This window comes from Silurus meridionalis, chromosome 4 (assembly GCF_014805685.1).
Source record: "Silurus meridionalis isolate SWU-2019-XX chromosome 4, ASM1480568v1, whole genome shotgun sequence".
Lineage (NCBI taxonomy): Eukaryota > Metazoa > Chordata > Actinopteri > Siluriformes > Siluridae > Silurus > Silurus meridionalis.
Window position 1 is genome coordinate 25919254 of NC_060887.1, and position 22058 is coordinate 25941311.

At 38.1% G+C, this 22058-nt stretch overlaps 1 protein-coding gene across 1 annotated transcript in view; it reads right to left on the minus strand.

Moving 5' to 3' along the window:
- Positions 1-20688, minus strand: part of osbpl10b (oxysterol binding protein-like 10b) — a 40607-nt gene extending 19919 nt beyond the window's left edge. Inside the window, 6 exon segments of the mRNA XM_046848520.1 lie at positions 3831-3976; positions 5192-5411; positions 14010-14240; positions 16355-16434; positions 17314-17489; positions 20311-20688. Of these exon segments, the coding sequence (XP_046704476.1) occupies positions 3831-3976; positions 5192-5411; positions 14010-14240; positions 16355-16434; positions 17314-17489; positions 20311-20525 (1068 nt within the window). The 5' untranslated portion in view covers positions 20526-20688.
- Positions 20689-22058: the final 1370 nt, after the last annotated feature.

Sequence of the window (22058 nt, forward strand, 5' to 3'; positions counted from 1 at the left end):
CAGTACTGTATACATAAAGTAGCATTTTTGTTGTGGTGTCCGTTTATCGTGGTTTTTCGTTTATCGCGGGTAGTTTTGGAACGTAAACACTGCGATAAACAGAAGATTACTATATATTTATTACAAATATATTGAATTAAAAAAAATCTTTATCGGGATAACAATTGACTTATGTAATACACTTTACAACATGGCTCATAACTAGTATCAGTACATAATATTGTCATGCAGTTTCAGCTATGCATGTGGAATCAAGCACATTTCTTTATATTCTTGCTAAAACATGCTCTTAATCGTTGCCAAGATAATGGATTTCGGTCAGCCCTGCACTTTCGAGTGAATACTGAATACTAATGAATTTTAAATAACTGCATCTGTCTTCATTTTGGATTATTTTATACACTAGAGAGAACCAGTTCAAGTAGCTGACTCATTCATGAAAAACATTTCACTTAAGGTAGTTTGTTGTCCATCCAAAAACACACGTATGGGTTTGAATCATAAACACATTGTTGAGTTTCTCCTTAATGTCTGACTCCTTTCCACTTCTGCTTTGTCCCTGACACACCTTATGAGTAGGCTGTCATATACACAGTGAGAACATACAGAACTGTGGTCCTGTTCCAAAACAGACCAGAAAAAAACAAGTAAATGTTGTAGGGGGGACAAGGAAAAATAGTGCATAAGTCGTGAAAGGGTATTTGCTCTCTGGAAAACATTAAATCACTTTGGTTGATGTTTCAGAACTATCCAACACAGTACTGAGATTTCCCTCAAAAAAGATGCATATCTTATAAACACCTGAGAATGGATGTGGGGGTTGATATAACATCACTGTTTATTTGCAGATGATGTTTTTGGGGGCACTATCCAAACTAGCCCTCTGGAATGAACCCCCCTACTTCTAAGAACCACCAACTTCAAGTCTGAGGCTATATTTTTATCCTAATCACTGGGATACCATTACTATAGGTGAGAAAAAAGATCCTCCCTGGAATCTTATTCATAAGAAATGAATGAAATTCTTAACAGAGATGCCTCAGATTTAGGTGGCTTTAACAAGGTTAAAATAAAAAATGGGCTTGAAATTCTGGGCATCACCCTCAAGAAGGTGAAATCTGTGGCTTGGAACAGAGAAGTCTGCCCTGACCCACTTAGCCTGTTGCTATCACAACCCTCTCTAAGGAGTGGCTAATGTATGCTAGGATGGCACAGAAAAAAAAATGCATCTTGTAATAACATTGCTTTACATAATGATTAAAATAACCTAGGGGTCCATTCTGCATTTATTTAACAAAAAATACTAAAGCACTGTAAATAAAACTCCAGGAAAATATAACTGGAAGCTCAGAAATGGTCAGGATTCTCACAATCACAATTAAAATGTGGTTTGTTACAATACTAATTTGCATGCTAATGGGCACAGATGACTCTAACTATACTTCCCTATTACCATCTGTTTTTGAATTTCTTATCGAAGCTGTCTGCAGCTTTATTAAACCCCACGAAATATCACAGGTTTACATTTTAGTACTCTCTAGCCCCCTCATCGGGTTATTGCTTAAAACACACAGGCACATAAACCAGCATGATGAATGAAAATGCTTACTGGCTATGATTAGCATTAAAACTTATACAGTGTGCACCATCTTACAGAGGCTTTCACACACACACACACACACACACACACACACACACACACACACACACACACCCCCGTGTGCCATTTTGGCACAGTGCCATCAGTGATAAAACAGAAAGCCTCCCTAAGATTTATAGAGCCTCTGACTGCACTGCTGTTTTACACCATGGTTTACTAGTTTCTCATTCAAGAGAGAAAAATCACTGGCACAAAGCACCAGCCTAATTGCCTGTGCCCTCCTGATAATTCCTTGTATCAAAAAGGAATGTTTTTGTATGAAAGTAACATTTTATACAAAAATTGTATGTATACAATTTGCACTTTTTGCACTCAAACACAGCCAATCAATTTGCTTCATTCATTTTACACCTAAAATACACTGCTACTCCTGCTAGCAAATATGTGATCCATTAATGTTTCCTGATGACTTTCTTCCTCCTAATTTTTTCCTCAGTTTTTTAGATTCTGCACAAGTATCTAGTCGATAATTAATTAACATTACAATGTTAAAAATGTATTTGTAGAATTCATCAATGTTGGAGTCACTGAACTGTATGGATGTGGCATTACCTTTTTCTAAGTTCCTTTCACTTGTTATCTATGTTAATTTCTTTATATACAATAGTTTCACAGCACCAGAGCATTTCACATAGCAAGCAAGTCTGGCTAATGCTGTGTTTGTGATGCCTTATACATGATATTACATAATATCACTGTAATGTCCAATCACTATAGTAAACCTGGAAAAGTGGAAACGCCTCCATAAAAGCGTCATTAGTGTCTACTGTACTGGTCCGCTATATATCATACGAACTGCACACACTCATGCAACATTACAGAAACAAAAGCAGACAAGTAAATTTAGCAACAAGATAGTCCAGATTATCAGATTACTAGTCCAGATAGATCAGATTATGTCCAGAGAGTTGGGTTGATTAACAGGACAGGCAAAATGAAAGTCTGTGCCTTTCACACTAACTGATTGTACAGACTATGACCGCTCTGGAAATCTGCAGACCAGGAAAATCTCAGCTCAGCACTGTATTAGAGCTATAACTGAATTATAATTATATATGTAACTCCAGCATTAGTTTATTGACAGTACTTAAATGTAATATATATTATTAAATACTGACAAAGTATTTTTAATATTTATTAAGAAAACAAAGGAGAACAACACCTTATTTCTAATATTATTAATCCATCCATGTTTGCATTACATTAGTGTTTGAGGAAAATACAGACTGAAAATGATTCAACCTGTACAGTCATTGTTTATGATGGCAGAACACCATAAGTGATTTTCTGGCCTGTTAATCTAAACTGGCTGAATGATCTTGAGCTTTAAAAAAATGGTGTGTCTGGCCTCAACAGCCACGATCAGCTACACACTCCAGTTGGGCTTGAAGCAGGACAGTCTGAATTGATGTTTCTCATTTCAGTAGCTCTAAGTGCTGAGGCCTATCAGCATATTTCACTGTCTGCGTAGGCTGAGTGCCAGGAACGGCCGCTTGCTCCACTATAAGCACAGCATGTAACCGGTTATATATCCTCTCACACATTTCACAATCACAGGGATGATTGTAGTAACCAGTTCAATTTTGTCCTGAAATTTTCTAGATTTAATTCAACAGATTAATAATTTTACACTATTGCAATGCTGGTGATGATATGAATGGTATTTAATGTATTATACTATATCACAGCTCTGGTTTTGACTGCAATCCCGGATGCGTTCCATTAAAACATGCTCTGAATGCTATTCATCTTTACAGGGATTGTATTTAATGACACATAAAGCAGCACAACATCAATTCTATCCCTTCAGGCACAACCATGCTCACATATGTACACACATCATGTAGCGCCAGTAATTGTGGCCTAGTTGCAGAAGCAGGCAGGCAGATGACAGAGATGTAGGAAGAGCAAAGGTTCCCAAAAAGAGCAGGGTGACTCATCCCCTTTTAGACAGGGGGAAGGGTTGCAGATCCTCAGTTACCTGTCAGAAAACTAGAGCGCATCCAATTAGCGCTTCCTGTGCCAGCGACTCCGGCAGGAAACACACAGAACCACGGGAAGTGCGTCATTTCAGACAGCTTTGACTTTTTATACCCAGCCACAAGAACAAATACTCAACATGGTCTAGTAGCCTTACTATTGACAGCGATGTGTTTGTGTGTACGTATACCTCAAAACCTTGGTGCACCTCCTTGCTCCTGTGTGCTTGAGATGGGGATGCTTTGTTAATGGTGGAGGTGGAAAGGCCCATCACTGATCCATTCTCCACTAGCTCATCTGCTGCAAGTTTTGGCCCCGACCAGCCTGAATTAGTGTCTACACACACACACACACACACACACACACACACACACACACACACACACACACACACACACGCACACACGCACACAAACATGCAAACAAAACAGACAACTTTGCACACATTTTTTGCAACCAAAGCAATAGTCATCAGAACAGGAATGTGAGAGCTGGAAGTGAAAATCAGAGAAATAATTTGCACGTCCATCTCTAATTTCTTTTTTCGTTTTATAAGGACCAGTGAATTGTCACTTTTTAGTTCTCAAATTAATCTTTGATCAAAATTACCTAATCTTCAAAAAGCAGAATTCGTTGTTGCTTCCGAGAATAAGAATTAACGCCATTAAATTGCCAATTAGTCCCCATCTGTCCCTGGAATTGGTAGAAATTGGTAGGCAGGAATTGACCAAAGGCAATTTTTATATTGCAAAAGCTAGGATAGTTTTTTATGAATCTGAATTTGAGTACACTATATCTATCTACAAATCAATTTATATGTATAGCCATTTATTTTTTAATTCCTAAATAAAATAACAGACAATAAAAATAAGAACTAATACTTATCATTGAAATGTACCTGCTGCACACTTTGTGTTAAGGCAGTTTGCATTATGGCCCACAACTACTTTAGAGTGTTAAGGCACGGGAATCTGGATCGGAAGGTCACAAGATAAAATCTGATCACCGGTACGATGCTAGACTCAACAGCATGAATCTTAACCCTCAACTGCCCAGTTTTAAGTTGCTCTAGATAAGGGCATTTGCAAAATGCTGTAAATACAAATGTAAGTGCAACTAAATGATTGTGGAGCATAAAACATTTAGAGAACTCTAAAAAACTAAATATGGCCTGGAGTATCCAAATACGTGAAGGCTCTTGGGTAGAAGTAAAGAGATAAAGAGGTGGTGGGTGCATTTGGCCATACTTTAATCATTTTCTAAGAACATATAAAATATAAAGCAAATCTTAGCATTTCTTTTATCCAAAAAATGACAAGCTTTAATTTACTTTTAATCTTTAAACTCTGTGACGTATAAATGACTTTAATTTTAAACATAATTGCTCATTTTGATGCTGATAATATGCTCTAAATGTGAATAACATCAATTCCAGTATTTTTTAGAGCACAGTTCTGTCCTCTAATATTTTTAGTATTTTAGTATTTAATTGTAGATTTACCACGTCTGTCATCATTGACTTTCATATAATATATGCCTCTGTGTCCAAACCTGTGTTTAGTCCTGGTGTTTGTGTGGAAATGTTGCGGGCTGCCTGGGTGACATTGTGCTGAAGGATGCTTAGGCACTCTCCTAGACAGCTTAGTGTGGCTGCAGATGTAGCCTTGAGGAGCAGCAGGTCTGGATCGAGTGAGGAAAGAGGTCCACGACTCGGCAGAGACTCAATGGAGTGCAGCAGGTTCTTCTGCTGGCCCTCAGCCTGAGACATGACCTGTGTAGCAGACCATAATTTTAGATAATTGAAAGAAATCACACAACGGTGCCATGTCTATAATCTATGCTCCGATGTTCAAAAATCAAGCTATAAGTGATATTGTACAAATATTTTTTGCTTGTGTGTTAGACCTGTAAGTGGAAGGTTGTGAGTTAAAATCCCAGAACCAGAAATGCCATATAGCCACTGCTTGACCCATAAGCAATGCCCATTAACTTTCAACTGCTCAGTTTTATAAATGAGATCATTCTAATTTGCTCTTGTCTACCAAGTACCAGATTTATTCCGTTCCCAAACATGAACCAATGCAGCGTCTGTGTCAGATTTCCACACTTTCATTAATTTTATATTTCATTTACCCTCAATAGTGAAATAAATACACTTACTTTTTTAAAAAACGTGTTAATGATGAAAACACAGAATGTACAGAATTACTTTACATTGCCTTATTTACATCCGTTAATCACTAATAGTTAACGATTATTAGATGATTGTTGCTGCTATTTTACTATTTCCTTTGTCTGCAGGAAAATGGTAGCGAGTCGTAATCGTGTAGACCTTATATATTCATCAATTAGAGTGCTTGCATCCTTATGCAATGGCTTTCAAGTGCTTGTTTATCCTGAAAACATTAATTGTACATTACCAAGACAGATTTAAATAACAGACACATTACAACACATTCATTAAATCTGAAGATGTTTTATTACACACCATGCCTCTGTAGTTTGATGAGAAACATGTAGAATCCCATAATGAGTGAAACAAATTTGATTTAAAGCCAATCCCCATATTCTCACAGTAAGAGCGGCTTAGTTCAACCTGTGGCACACGTTTCAGTTACAGGCAAGTCAGGAGGATTAAATGACAGTGCCTCATGCCCTATATGTGAATATAACGCAGGCTCGCTTACATCTACAGAGCTGAGGATTTTACCGAGGATCCGAAATGTAATGTGGGTGGTGTGATTTTGGCAGGAGTTGGCTTGTGCACTTGTCATCTATTTTAAAGCTTGTCACACTTTGTATAATGATGCCTGGTTATTTGATTTGCTGTGGATATGAGGTTGCTCTATTACAAATGGGACACACAGCTAAAGAGGAGCAAGGTGGTGACTCATTACTGTGGGCTGCTCAAAGAGGAAAGAACTCACACAAACACACCCACGCATTTGCTCCCTCTGTATTTCTCTGTCACATTCTTTTATGAGCTCACACAACTACAAACAGCATCGTTGTCTCTCTGTCATTTTTTTCTTCTTCTTACTTTCTCCCTTCTCTCTGTTCTTATATTATTACAAAGCAAGAATGAAGTTTAGTAACAAAAATATTAGAGACTATTCCTATAAACATCTGCTACTGACACCTTATGCAACAGCATGATGTAAGAACCCCAACTCTGTCTCCTACCAAGTCAGACCTATCCATTCCATTTGCCCCAGCAAAATCTCCATCCGATCACTGCATGCCCCAACACTGTTCTCATCCTACCCCATGCCATAACACAGTCCTTATTATATCCCTGCATCCCTAGTACAGTCCTTATTGCATCACAGTCAATCCCCAATTGCATGCCCCAACCCCATTCCTATCCTGTACTTAAATGCCCCAACACAGTCTTTATAGTGTCCCTACATGCCCCAACACAGTCCCCATCTTATTTTTTTTATTTATTAATTTTTTTTCCCCAGTAGATTTGAAAGACAGCATCCTTTACAATTACTGGAATGTCAGAATAGATCAGATTTTCAGCTTTTATTTTCTGATTTAAATGTAAAAATCAGAAAATAAAAGCTGAAAATCTGATCTATTCTGGCATTCCAGTAATTGTAAAGGATGCTGTCTTTCAAATCCACTGAAATTAAAACGCTCCCTTTTGCTTCAGCATATTATTCCATTATAAATGTTGTATGTAAATGTGTTTAAGGTTGTAAATATGACTGAAGAAAATATAAATTCAGATATCTACCTCTACCATAAACCACTCACTATACCTTAAATCCACCATATTAAAGTACCATATGAAAACACAGACAACTAAAAGGTCTGATCTAAAGCTTTAACCCATCTGCATATATGGAATTTTGTCACTTTGTTCAGGAACTATAATAACAAGGAGAGATTTTGCTGTGCTGTGCATGGTGTGACTTGAATTTCATAATTCATCTCACATTAAAAATTGATACATTTTAATATTCTCGCTTTGTCTCTGTGATCCAATTTCTTTTTTGTCTGAGGTTTCAGAAGTTATGACCAGCGCTACGGAAAGCATAATCATTTCCAAGGGTTGCATGTTTGTAACTAACAGTCATTCTCATTCGCGTCTGATGTGATTGGGGAAAATGTGTCTGTATTCGGAGTTCAGCTCGGCTCAGTCTGCAGCCAGCAAAATTGCTTATGGTGTGCTATAATTCTGCTCTTACTGGCTTTATGGTCACATAAGTGGACAAAATGTAGACAGAGCACACAGAAAACCACTCTCTTTTCATTCCGACATGCTCTCCCCTATTCCCTTCATCTCAATGTGCTCTTTCTCTCAATCCATTTTTTTCCTCTGTTCTAAATCTCTCTTTGAAAAGTCCATGGCAGTGGCTGTAATAAGACACCTCTAGCCTTATGAACAGGGTTGTAGTCTCTTTCTCTCTCTCTCTTACACACACACACACACACACACACACACACACACACACACACACACACACACACACACACACACATTCACAGGTAAGAGGATTGTTCTCTTTTACATCTCTTTCTGTGGCACTGGCTCAGAATGTTTGAAAAAAACTGCATATTTGTTCTGCAAAGCAAAAAATGTTTGAGAGAAAATCCAAAAATAACACACAAATCATTTGTGACTTGATAACATAGTGAAAATGAGAAATCCAATGCAACAAAACAACATATACAGTACAATAGAGATACAACGAAGTGCATTTTACAAGCTTAATAGAAAAATAACTCTATGCTATGTCTAGACCTCTGTTCCCACCCAATTTCTGTGCTGAAATTAAGCATTAAGATGAAGGCAGCTGAAAAAGGTCAAGTCTAATGGGAAATAAGAATCTGTTATATCTCCAGCAACCATAAGATGTCTCTTTTACTTATTCATTTGATCTTTGCCCCTGGCTGCCAAGTGTAACTCATTTAGGTAGCTCAGGAAGGCACTTATCACTCTCTATAAAGGCTGCAGTGTGAACACGGCACAGACTGTGCAGTCAGTAATTACACACGGCTACAGTTTTCATTGCACTGCTCTGTAGCACAATCCATCGTCCAGCTTTAATCTGTAGAATGTCAATTTAAAACATTTCACATCTATTTAGACGATTCATGTAGCAATCAGCTCTTGTGCCTAATTGCATCCAAGCAATTGCCTGCTTCACTGACATTAAGACATTAAGCGATTTTCAGGCAAAGATTAACACAGAAGGTTCAAACACATTAAAGCATAAATAACACATACAGTTACTTACTGACTGCAGAGTGAATCATCATATTTACACTGCTTTTTTCTGAGTGTTTGGAATCATACAGATTTATTATGCATTTCTGTTATTTTAAGATACTGAGCCTTAGTAAGCACAGCTAAGGCATTGGAGTATGCAGTTATTATTTTTTGGGAGGGATAAAAGAACTGTAAAAGCGACGGTGCCATTCAAAATGTTGTCATTTAATTATTTAAAGTACAATGTAAACTACCATGGACTAATCTTGCCATACAATAATACTAAAAGGCAGTAAAATTAAATACATTTAACAGTTCCACTGAAAATAATTAAAATAACAGGCTGGTGAGTAGTTAGTAAACAGCACCTTAGCCTAAAAGGATAGTTTCTATTATATCTTCCTATTCCTATTCGTTCTACGCCTCACTAGACGATATCTGTATTGGCTGATATCCCTATGCTCAGGCATACATAACTATAGTAACTCGAGTAATTCGAATATGAAAAATCATCCATAGTTCATTTAAATACACACGGAGCATTGTGTTTCCCCATGGACCATTATTACCACCCGCTAAACTCTGGAGCGCTCTGGACAGGTAACACTAAAGATGCTGCAGAATGAAAAACAGCAAGGGGTGAGAAGAAGATTCAAGTCAAAGAACACACTGTACAGTGTTTACCTTTTTTTTTTAAGAGTAATTTGACATTTATTTTGATATTTTTATTTAAGCAATATGGCAATTAAATGCACTAAATGGGTTTAGTTTTTACAGATACTCTTATATGCAGTTTCAGCAATAAAAAAAATATTTTTTTCTAAAAAATTAAACAAATTACTTATTTTAAGAGACCTGCTATTTTCTCTTGTGTATATATATATATATATATATATATATATATATATATATATATATATATATATATACTGAACAAAATTATAAATGCAACACTTTTGTTTTGCCCCCATTTTTCATGAGCTTAACTCAAAGATCGAAGACTTTTTGTCACAAAAGGCCTATTTCTCTCAAATATTGTTCAAAAATCTGTCTAAATCTGTGTTAGTGAGCACTTCTTCTTTGCTGAGATAATCCATCCACCTCACAGGTGTGGCATATCAAGATGCTGATTAGACAGCATGATTATTGCACAGGTGTGCCTCAGGCTGGCCACAATAAAAGGCCACTCTAATGTGCAGCTGCAATCTGCAACTCAAGGTTACTTATGGTTCTAACCATACCATCTGGTAGCCAATCAAATGGCTAAACAAAGTAATGAATTAATTTAAAGAATAAAAACAATGATGACCTTGTTATCAATATAGCACCATTATTTTGTACAGATATACAAATACAGTATATATTCAGCTGCACTGTATGTATGTCTTCTTAAGAAGCATGCAAATCTGCTATATGTAGTGGTAGGGACACTGAATTGTCACAAAATTAGGCAAATGCGGAGTCTGCTCACTTTCCAGTTGCTGAAGATAGCAATAAGGGAACTTTTCAGTGAACCCTTGTGCCCTGTGCATGGCGATATTGCCGTCCTGGAGGAAAGCACTATATGTCAAAATATGTAATCATAAATCACCAGCAGAATGACTTTGAATTCATTTCTAGTAACCCTTCTGCATAAGCAGACAACTGGACCAAAACCAGGTCCAACCAAATATTCCCAAACCATAACTGTGCTGATAGTTTTTTTTTTATTTCACACTCATGCGTATGCTTTCAGACACCACATAAATGATTCATAAGTTAGAGTTTTGTTTTTATTGTGCCCAGTTATACCGTATTTTTCGGACTATAAGCCGCTACTTTTTCCCACGTTTTGAACCACGTGGCTTAAACAACGAAGTGGCTTATTTATGAATTTTTCCTGGGTATTTCCCGGTTTCACAAACTTCAAGCCAAAAAACTGAACCCCATAACATTAGACCAATGAAATTTCCGAACGGAAACGAAAAAAACGCACTTCACCTGTGTTCTGAGCTGCACGGCTTCAGGAGAAAAAACTTTTTTTTTAAACGCACGACGATGCCAAAAGATAAACTCTCGAGAGAAATAGTTGTGAAAGGAAGGAGGAAGACAGTGAACAATGACTTACTTGGTAGGCTACTGTTTAGATACAAGCCGTTGTAACGTGTTGAGTCTGGGTTAAGGGAGAGCTCACTAACTCCAGTTGCAACAGAAATCATATAAGCACAGACAGGTTTCCAAAACTCGTGCTTTTTTATTATTCTTGACAACAGCGTTACAGGTTAGTCAAAGAAACTTAGAAATGAGCATCAGAAAATAATAAGGATATAATCCTCGTCTTGCACACATGCAGTAATAGCGGAAAAATGCAGTGTCAGGCTATTCCCAAAATACCGCTATGCTCCTAAAGGAAGCGCAACATATTTCAACCGTTACACCATGTGTAACGTGTCTTTCGTTGAAGCCTGTGTAAAGTTAATTAGTTTCAGTGTAGACACCTGCAGCTTATTTATGTTCAAAATAAAAATATTTGCGGCTTATATATGGGTGCGCTTTATAGTCCGGAAATTACGGTAATTCTGCCTCAGCACTAATTCCATATGTTGACAAAACAGCACAAAAATCATTCTGCATTTTCAGTGGCAGGCCGTGCATTTGGTATCTGGGCCTTCAGTGGGGACTTACCAGACTTAATCACACTGCAGTTATAAAAACCATCAATACTATACAAAAACACAATATAACAACACGTGGAATTAAAGAGAGAGAGTAATTTCACATATGGAAGGTTAATACCATTTTACTAAAGCAATCTCCAAACCTCTACACTACAATTGCAACTGTGCACCAACATCATCTGGAGCAGTTCAGAATCAATATTTGTCTAATAACATGACAAAAACATAAAAAAATAAAATAAAATACAACCTACTCACCAGAGATACAAACTCATAATTTGCACCGCTCCTCAGAGGCTGTAAGCCAGTGGTACGGCTCGTATTCACTAGTCTGGAAGTGGTGAACAAACTCTTTCCCTAGGCAAGAGACAAGATATCTAGGGCCGACCTTTCATCACGATGTCCAGCTTTTCTTCAAAATACATTTTTAAGAATGTCCAAGACCAAATCAATTTCTCATCCTCCGTCAGCCATTGTGGGCGTAAAAAGTCTAACTCAGATGTATTAATGTGTGCAGAGCGCTACAGACGTGTTTTGCCAGTCGAACTCGGCTGTAACAGTTTCCCTCTCACCAACCAATCAGAGGACAGAAAAATGCTAACTGGTTAAAATCTGAAATCTGATTGGTTAAAAAAACAGATCCATTGCTAATATCGTCTAAGATATATCGGCCAGCACTACTGATACTGAAGCCCCTGGGCAGATTAGATTGACATGGCAGCACATAGAGGCTGAAATCTGAGATTTTACACATCTAACAACTAGAATTTTAACAGAGATTAAAAGGTCCTAAAAAAATGTCTAAATGTCAGCACTTTGCCGCATGTTGTACAAATTGCTTTGGGAGCTCTGTTGAGTCATGTGTTAAATGTAATCTGACTGAATAAAATGGTTTTAAAAATACTCAGAATGTTAGTACAATTCCTTTATTTCTAGCCTATAAAAGATTACTGTTGTTTATTTTAAATAGTTTCACACCAACAATTTTGAAAGATTTTTTGTTATATATCTAATGGAACAAATGTCCAATGTACTCCAGTTTTGTGAGGAACACAAGTGTTACAGTGCAGTAATGGCACTCATTACACCGACATGGGGAAGATCATTATATACAAATATGCTGTTAATTTCCAATAATGCTGTCTCATGTTAAGTGAAGTGTTCTGTAATTACAATAAGCACAACTTTGACTGTACAATGAGTCAGAAAATAGTACCAGATATCGACCAAGCTAAGTATGTGAAACGAGAAGAGCCTGTACTAAAAGAAACTAACACATAAAAAAAAAAACTGAAATTGCACACTACTGTATATATACAATATGACTGAGAAATAGCCTGGGTTGGTAGTTAGTAATCCTACACGACAGTGCAGTGGAAAGTCTACTAGGACAAGGTTCAATGGGATTAGCCAAAAATTCCACTAACATTCTTGTGAACATGAGAACTGGGTAAAATTGTGTTGCTCTATTCCTGTCAGTAATACCAATAAGACTGTGTGGTTTGTATGAAAGTTGAACTACTTATTAATGGACATATTTTCAAGTACTAGAATGTATCAAACAATTCCAGGATACATTACAGGTACTATTTCTCATTAGTTTTTAAAAAATGTTTGTAATTTCAGTGTTGGTAAATTGTTCAAAGAACAATGGAAGATAAACTTTAAGACACTGTGAAACCATAAAAATTTATTTGTCCACATAACATGCACTATAATTTGATTATAGCCTCAGTTAAGAGACATAAGTGTAACACATAGCCCAAGGTCCTACTTTCATAAAAACAAAACGCTAACACTGAAGTATTGCTGCAACCACGTCAAAACAATGAGATGACACCGGCTTTCTGCTGAACAACCACTTTTAGATGCTGACGCATCAGTCACAGACCGGCCAAGATTGAAGAGTTCCATAGGGAATGTGACTAATGCACACTGCGCATTGCAAACTGCACTTGCAAAAATCTTAAGAAGGATCTACGAAAACACTTATCACCTTACAACATGCAATCTATAATAGCACCAGAAATATGTCTTATACGGTTTTAATTCACATGTTTAGTTCAGTGTTGTGTCCTGGATAAATAGCAGTACTCTTTTGAGTTTATAAAAAAAATATATATATTTTTTTTTCTGTTACCAATAGTAAAAAAAAAATTATGGAAATAGATATAAAATCATTTCACAGGCTTGGGGATCCTCCTGATAGCAGGTGTACATGCACATGGGTTTATTTAAGAGATGAGTAAATGAGACAAGGACAAAAAAATGTAATCCGTTTTTCAGTTTCGATAACTTTTATGTCAACTATCAAATTCTCACAAGATTCTTGTTTATAATATGTATATCTATTGTAAATATATTTTGACATCTATTGAGAAAAAAAAAAAACCAATTCCATACATTAAAAAAATGCAAAGAAAAAAGAAAAAAAGAAAGAACTGGTTTTGGGTTATATGTCTCGCCTAGCATTGTAGTTTGCAGACCCTACCTCTTTGACGTGGTGCAGACGGGCAGGATTGTGGCTGCAGGCCCGATGGCCACTCGTGGGTGATTTGTGGTGGGTGATGGTGATGATGGAGCTCGGGGTCCCGTGCCCATGCGGGAGGTTTTGCCTCTGGGTGGCAGTGGAGGAGCAGGATGGAGCGGGATGAGGGAGTAGGGAGCAGCTGCGGGTCCGGCTGCCCGTGGAAGAGGAGGAGACCGAGGATAAAGAGCAGCCCTGAAAAACATAGCAGCAGCAGCAGCAGGAGTGAGATGGGACACAGGCAGCCGAGCCCCGTCTCCTATCAGAGATGCGCAGATGCCCTCGACAGCCACCCCGCTGCCCTGTAACACACGAGGGCATCTTCTGCCCACTACTGCAGCCTCACCCGCAAAATAGGGAGGGAGGAAGGGAATGAGGGAGGATGGGAGGGAGCAAGAGTGCAAAGAGGTGGAGGGAGTAGTATGGAGAGGGAGGGAACGGATGAACTAGGAATATGAGAAGAGAGAGCGAGAGAGAACAGAGAGAATGTGCTGGAATGTATTTCACTCCCCAGGGAGCATTGAGAAAAGCAAAGATGGCACAGTTCCATCTCTGAAACCTCTTAAGCATGCACAGAGGAACAGAAAGTCTGTCTGCAGACAACCATGCAGTGTAAACAATGGCATTGTTTTTTTTTTGTTGTTTTTTTTACCTCATTTATCTCATCTGCTAATTCCAATATAAACACATCAAAATCAAGATATTAGTCTGCTAAACCGACTAAAACACGTCTAATCTTATTCTAACAATATGCACAGATTTTCCTGCACATTGTTCCAGAAAGAATCAGGAGATTTCCCTATAAAGTTTATCTATTTCTAAACCAGTTAGGATGCTTAAAAGATAAACTACAAAATGAGCATGAATAAAGATTCACTAAAAAGCCCAGGCAGCTTCTTAGCCAGCGTGGCTGCTCTAATAAGACCTGACAGAGCAAAAATGTCTCAGTCTAATAGGCAGTGCATTACAGGAGCAGGCTTATATTTCAGCCGCGAACAGGACACACACACACATACACACACACACACACACACACACACACACACACACACACACACACACACACACACACACAGGGCCTTGAATGCCACCCCACAGTGCTTCGATAATCTAACACCTCATACACCTCAGCAGGGATGTGTATACACTTTTCAGAGAGTATAGTGTAATAATGTGCCTGTAAGGGTATGTGGGTATATATTATTTTTTGTGAGGTTGCATGAATAGGTTTTGTACTGGATTCCTTTTTTTGTGGATGCACAATTCAGATTCTGTATTAACCATGAATCTATTTGTTTTAGCATCTAAACAAGCTTTAGATCTAAAAGCATGTATTTTCAGAATCACTGTCTGGTGAGGCCTTGTTGATTTATAATGTGTTACTAAATATTCGGGCAAAACCAGAGTGAATGATTAATGTTTAACTGGACACAAGTTAAAAAATAAAGTCAATGTTTGCTGAGCTGAAAGTGTTTAGCACTCCTGAAAGATTGTGTGTTATGTACCGTGTTATCATTTTCTTGTTTTTTTGTGCTTGACTTTTGAAAGCATCAGATTAATACTGATTTGTTTATCTTAAAGTATATAATTCAGTAACTACTATAAACTGTTCAGTAACTAGTAAGTTAAGTAGTTAAGTAGTTAAGAAAGTGAAGAATGTTTCATTCATCTGAACCATAGAATTTTGATAGGGTTTTTTTTTTAGAAGCAGCAAAAAACTTGAAATGTACCAAACAAAGGTGCATTCTGAGTGCATACATGGATCCAATTTAAATTCTGAAATCATATTAAGTCAAATGATTTTTATACAGCATATAATATACGTAAATAGTATAATGTTGCCCAATGTACTGTATAGAGGTGATTTATAATGGAATATTTATAGAATAATTATTCTAATGATTATAATGGGATACATGCTTCATAGGAGAAGAGAAAAAATTATTACCATTTTCCATTTAGAAAAAAGGTTGCCAGATTCCTACATTTATTTAAACAAACAGCATCAGAATGTCATACCAGCATTTTCTGCCAAAATGCAACAAAATATTTCAGTTTCAAGAAAGTGAAAATGTGAGACTGAGCTTTAAATCACAAGACCATTGGGGCAGCTTGCCAAAGTGTAACAGAGATTAGAGGAAAAGGGAAACAAAGGGGTCAGAGAAGGACAAGAGTGACTGTGAGAGCCAGAGAGAAAGAGTGAGAGAGAGAGTGAAAGTGAAAGAGAGAGAGAGAGAGAGAGAGAGAGAGAGAGAGAGAGAGAGAGAGAGAGTGAGAGAGAGTAAATTTGCTGGAATTAACTATGTTACCTTGGTGCTGCCCTCTGAATGACGACGGGCACAGAGCTGAAGCTGGGTCATCCACTGCTGCCGCTCATACACATCACAAGCTGTACAGATACAAAGCACGAACATGTTATGCATAATGTACATATATACAGAACTAAGCAATCAAATACGGCAAACAAAATATCGATTTATTCTCATGATACAAAATATCAAGTACACCACAAGTTTAATGTAAACAACACAAACACCATTATATCCCATACTGCCATTCTATATCTACTGAACTGTACACACAGAACCAATTGTTAAACACAAACTACAATATCGTATATCATTAGAACACAGTTACAAAAAAAGCTTTTCCAGCTACATGGTGACAGTGAGATGTTAACACTTACACAAAATACTAAAACTCAATTTGAAGGTTAGCTGTAGCCTGCGGTCTGAGCAGAAACGTGTGAAATGAGAAAGTAGCACCTGGAGATTGTGACAGCAAAACAGTACCGAGTGGCCCCTGCCGTGAGGACTTCATATCACACTATCACACTACAGATAATGGCTATTTTTCGTTTTGTTATGCAACCATGTTATTATTTCCTCTATATATGCAGTCTGTGCGAATAAGTGCAATTATGAGAACAAATCTGCCAAAACATATTCAGGAACCGGAAAGACTATCTAACTATTTTTTGAGTAGACACACAACAGAAACATGCAAATGAGAGAAATATAAAGGAGAATGGGTTCCAGTGGGAAGACAGAGGTCTGCCATGGGTAAAAACCAACATAAAAGGATACGCTGCTTAGAAGATGGCAGACAGATAAGTCTCAAAGGAAATGAGCAGAGAAGAAAGAGAATGAGTGACAGCAGGAAAGGAGCATAGGAAAGTGAATATGACAAGAGCCAAGAGGAAAGAGTGTGATAAAGACAGAGCAGAGCTCTCAGAAGCTTCAAAAGAACATGGAGTTCAGTCTTTTACCTCTCAGTTTAAACAGCTCTCCATTAACCGCAAAAACTGTGAACATGAATGGAAACTCATCACTGGGAGCCACAGATGAGCCAATCAGAGGCAAGGCGCCTCGTGGTTTTTGGGTCTTACTTTGCTCATTTAGAAAGTACTGCAGCTGACCAAGCTCAGGGTCCAGAACAAAATACCTGCACAGAGAATAAAGAGATGTAGTTATTTGTATGTTTGTAATAAGTCAAATCCAAGTGCAATAGAGTTGTAGGAAAAATAAAATCCAAACAAGCAAGTGTAAAGTCCTGTAAGTTTGTATGATATGCTGCATTTGACTGGAGGTGACTCACAATTTAAAAACTCCAACCAGGAAAAACGCCCCCTCAGCTCCACTGAGATCCACAGTGTTTCGACAGTAAATAAAGTTGTAATACCTCTTACTTTAAATGCTGTATAAACAAGTATCTGCTTTAGATCTTTCAACAGCTAGTTAAATGTAGAAAACTGATTACATAATATATAGGAAAATATGCATCACAACTAGCTGACTAATGTGATGCTAACAAAGGACAAACATGGAGGCTTGAATGCACGAAGCTCATTCTGAGCCAGCAATATCCCAAAAGAAGCATGAAAGCACTACATTGCAATATTTTGTTTAACATGTTTTACTGAGGTCTGTAAAACTGTTAAAGCTTAATGATTTTTCTAGGTCTACCAATATGTGATTCAAAATCCCAAACTGCACCTTTAAACGTTGAGAGTACATATAGAAAGTGTCACTGAAGTCCCTAATAGTTACTGTGTAATGCTCTTAAAGACAAAATCAATACATAATAAGTTGAGAATATTATTAGATAATGACCACAGTCAAAGTGTTCAATCTTAAATAAACAGTACTGTAAAAAATATTTCATAGATACATTGTGGAGAAACCCATAGTTTAATGGCATGTCATTGTCGTTTCATCATGACACATGCACATACATCAGACATGTCTGAGAAGATGGCAGGGACAAATCTGTTGAAAACATTGGCTTTATGAGTGAATGGCCGTGCTTGTCTGAATCGATTGCAATACTGAATAGTAACCATACAAATCCTTCGGTTTAGCTCTAACGATTCCTTCCATTTGGCACTTTAGCACTTTGCAGTCAAACTCATTTTGCCTCATAGTGGTCTGTGTTACGCACGCACATCTTTAAGTAAACTCTACCTGGCATGCAGCTCAAAGTGTGGCATGCCTGAGAGTCAACATATAACTCCCTTATCTTTGGGCTCATTATATAGCTGGCTGCTTTCCCCATCGATTGCAAGGCGAGGCAGCAGTGAGATGGGGGATTTCCTCTCAACAGATGAGTCACAGTCTCTCCCAGATGAAAGGAGGGTAATTAGGACTATGCTGTATTTTTCTCATGCAGTACCCACAACCATGAAATTCTCACCTTACACAACACAACAAATGATTGAGGGACTGGAGGCTTGTACTGCTTACACAGTTTGCCTTAGGATACACACCTACTACAATTGATGAACTGTTATGACACTAATAAACGCGACATTTCTTAAGACAACCAAAAAAAATTTAATCTGTAAATATATTTTAATCCATTAAGGCACTGATTCATATACAAGGAAATATAGCATATGTATGCTAAAATATGAAATGCTCTGTCTAATATATTCCTTGCAGGAAGTCTCTGCAGTACTGAAGCACAACAGTTTGCAGTCACGAATGCCTATTGATAGATGTGTGAAATCAGTGGGCATGCAGTCTGTCGAAGCAGTCATGAATATGTGCGAACATATTGTGTTGGCGTGGGTTGGCTTGAACACTAAAGTACCAATTAACTTAATAATAACAATATCTTAATAATTAGTGCCCTCTTATTGTAATGACACAAGTCAGCTAGACTGGTTTGGTGTGCTTTATTGTTAGAGTGATTGCACCGGTAGCATAAGTTAGACAACAGGTCGATACATCAGTGGTTTGGGCTCAGGATGAGGAATGATTTTGCATGATACAGACATAATCTCATGCAGTATAATGATTATTTGCAATAAAGATTACCTTTTACACAACTCATGTTTATAATGTCATACAAAGGTTAAGCTAGGTTTAAGGGTGGGGTTTGCATTTATATCTTTCCACATGGCTTAATTTAAAAGGAATTGAATGAAATCAAATCATAGACCAAATGACTAAAATGCATTATTTTGCTCTAAAGCATTAACGATTCCAGGTGACCAACACGGCCAACATTTCTAAGCTACAGGGTACTTGTTTCACTCCTGAGCTTCTTACCGACTGTGTGGAGTTATGAATGTTCTCCATATCCACTTGCGAGTTTTTCAGGGTTCTTAGATTTCCTTCCACAGCTCAAAAACAAACCAGTAGGTGAATTTAGAAGAGAAGTTGGATCTCCATTAGCTTGAACATATATGTGTGCCCATTAAGGCTCCCACCTCATGGTAAGTATTTCCAGAATGAGGAACACTAGCCAGGATTGTTTGGATTGTGAGTGGTGGTTGTAGATTAGTGGTTAAGGCATTGGACTCTGGATCGTGAAGGTCACAAGTTCAAGTCCCAATACCACCAAGCTGTCACTGCTGGGCCCTTGAGCACAGCACTAAACCCTCAACTGCTCCATTATAAATTGCTCTAAATTGGGGCATATGCCATAAATGTAAAAAGAAAATTGTCAGAACATCTACTAAAGATTTTGTACCAGCTCTTATTAGTGAATTATTTATTGTTATAGATAATTAGATTTTTATTTACAAACTACAACCACACATCATGAAACCCAATCTAGCGAAAGCAGTTCTACTAAAAGCAAGGATCTTACTTAATATTTAGAAAGTTCAGGCAGGATCAGGAGAAGTGATTAAGGCCATTTAAAACTGTTTACTGTGTAACCAGGGAGAGAACTGTTTAGCACCATAGTGTACCATGGTTTTGATGAAATGATGTTCAAATGAAAGTGTGATGCTGGCCTCATCAGTCTGAGCATTTACCTGTGCTGCCATCCTTGCAGTAGATTAGTGTATTTGTTGAGGACTCCTTCCAGTCCTCTCCGGAGGTTTTGCTCCGCTTTCCCGCTGCACGCCTGGTTCGGGATTGGAGCTCCGGGCCGCGCTTGCGCTCCGCTCGCTGCTGGTCTCCGGCCGCGCTCCACCGACACACTGCGCTTACCGGCGCTGTCACAGCGAGCCGCACCGCACTTCTCCATCCCGCACACACCCGCACACAGCAGCAGCCAGCCGGCCGGCGGAAGTGTTAGAGAAAAGCGCAGAGGAACATGACCGCGGTGTCGAGTGAAGGATCTCTGCGTCCGACTCTCGACAGAGCTGCACCGTGCACTCCGGAGCAGCTCACTCGGTGGACCGTGTGTGTGTGTGTGTGTGTGCTCTCTCCTTCCTTCCTTCCTTCCTTCCTTCTCTCTCTCTCCCTCCCTCCCTCATTTCAACAGGAGTAGACCACTAAACCAGGGCGTTTGGGTTTTCTATACAGCCAGGAGACGCGTGGCACATTCATCTATTCTGAACAGTTGTGTAAAGATTGCATTGGCTCTCGTTATTATAATCTGGGAAGGGAAAGAAGCTCCTAGTGTACATAAAGCCGTGTGTATTCTTATCTTATAACCTCCTATTTAAAGTTATTGTGTAAGTTCTGAATGATAATGTGTATGATGTAATGAAACATTTCTAACCTGGAGTCACTGGGAATGCTTCTATCCACAGGGCACGAATGATTTGAGGAATGATGTGCACTGCATGGACAATATGGGGAGCTGAATTTTCCAGCCGTATCGTGGTTGTCTCCCAAAATGTTACCACAAACTTAGGGGAACACAGTTGTATAGGATGTCCTTGGACATTACATTTTCCCTTCATTTGAACTCTGAGACCCAAACCTGTAACAGCATTTCTGCTCAGCATTTCTGACAATTCTGCTATGCACCAAGTGAACTTGGATTAAAGTAGATCTTCAATGGCCTGCTATAGAGCTCTGACCTCAGTCATATTGGAAACCTTTGGGATGAATGTGAATGCTGACTGCACCCCAGGTCTCCTCACCCTACATCAGTACCTGACTTACAAAAAAATACAAAATCTAGTGGAAAATATTCCCAGAATATGGAGGTTATTATAATGGAAATGGGGGGTGAAATGTGGAATGGGATGTTCAGAAACCACAAATCATTTGGTCAGGTTTCTACAAAGATTACCTACATAGTGTATATCACATAACTGTATGCTATGATCTTCACTGTCACAACAGAAGACTTTAACCCAGTAAAATATTATTTTTGGACCAGTGTATTAAATAGGGTTAGCTACAAGCACAATCATCAAAATACCACCTGATGGTCTCTTTTTTTCCATGATTTCTGTCCATTCCTTAGGTACAACTCAAGAGAGTCATTGAATCCATGCAAAAACACATTAAAGCTGGTTCTGGCAGCTTGTGCTAGACCAATACTTTGCTAGGACACTAAATGTATTTCCTCTTATGTTGTGAATAATTTGTTACTCTATTACCAGTTCTCCTTACATTTGCCCAAATCAAACTTTCTTATATGTTTTAACTTGTAATAGCTCCTCATTTACTTCCTTGTTATCTCCATTTTGGCTGCAGAACCCCAATGCTGGACTTGGGGTTAATATGACGTTATTTTTAAATCATTCAGGTTTAGTCCACATCCTTAATCACAAAAAACACACATATTATCTAGATGTTTGTGCTCCCCAAACTGCACATT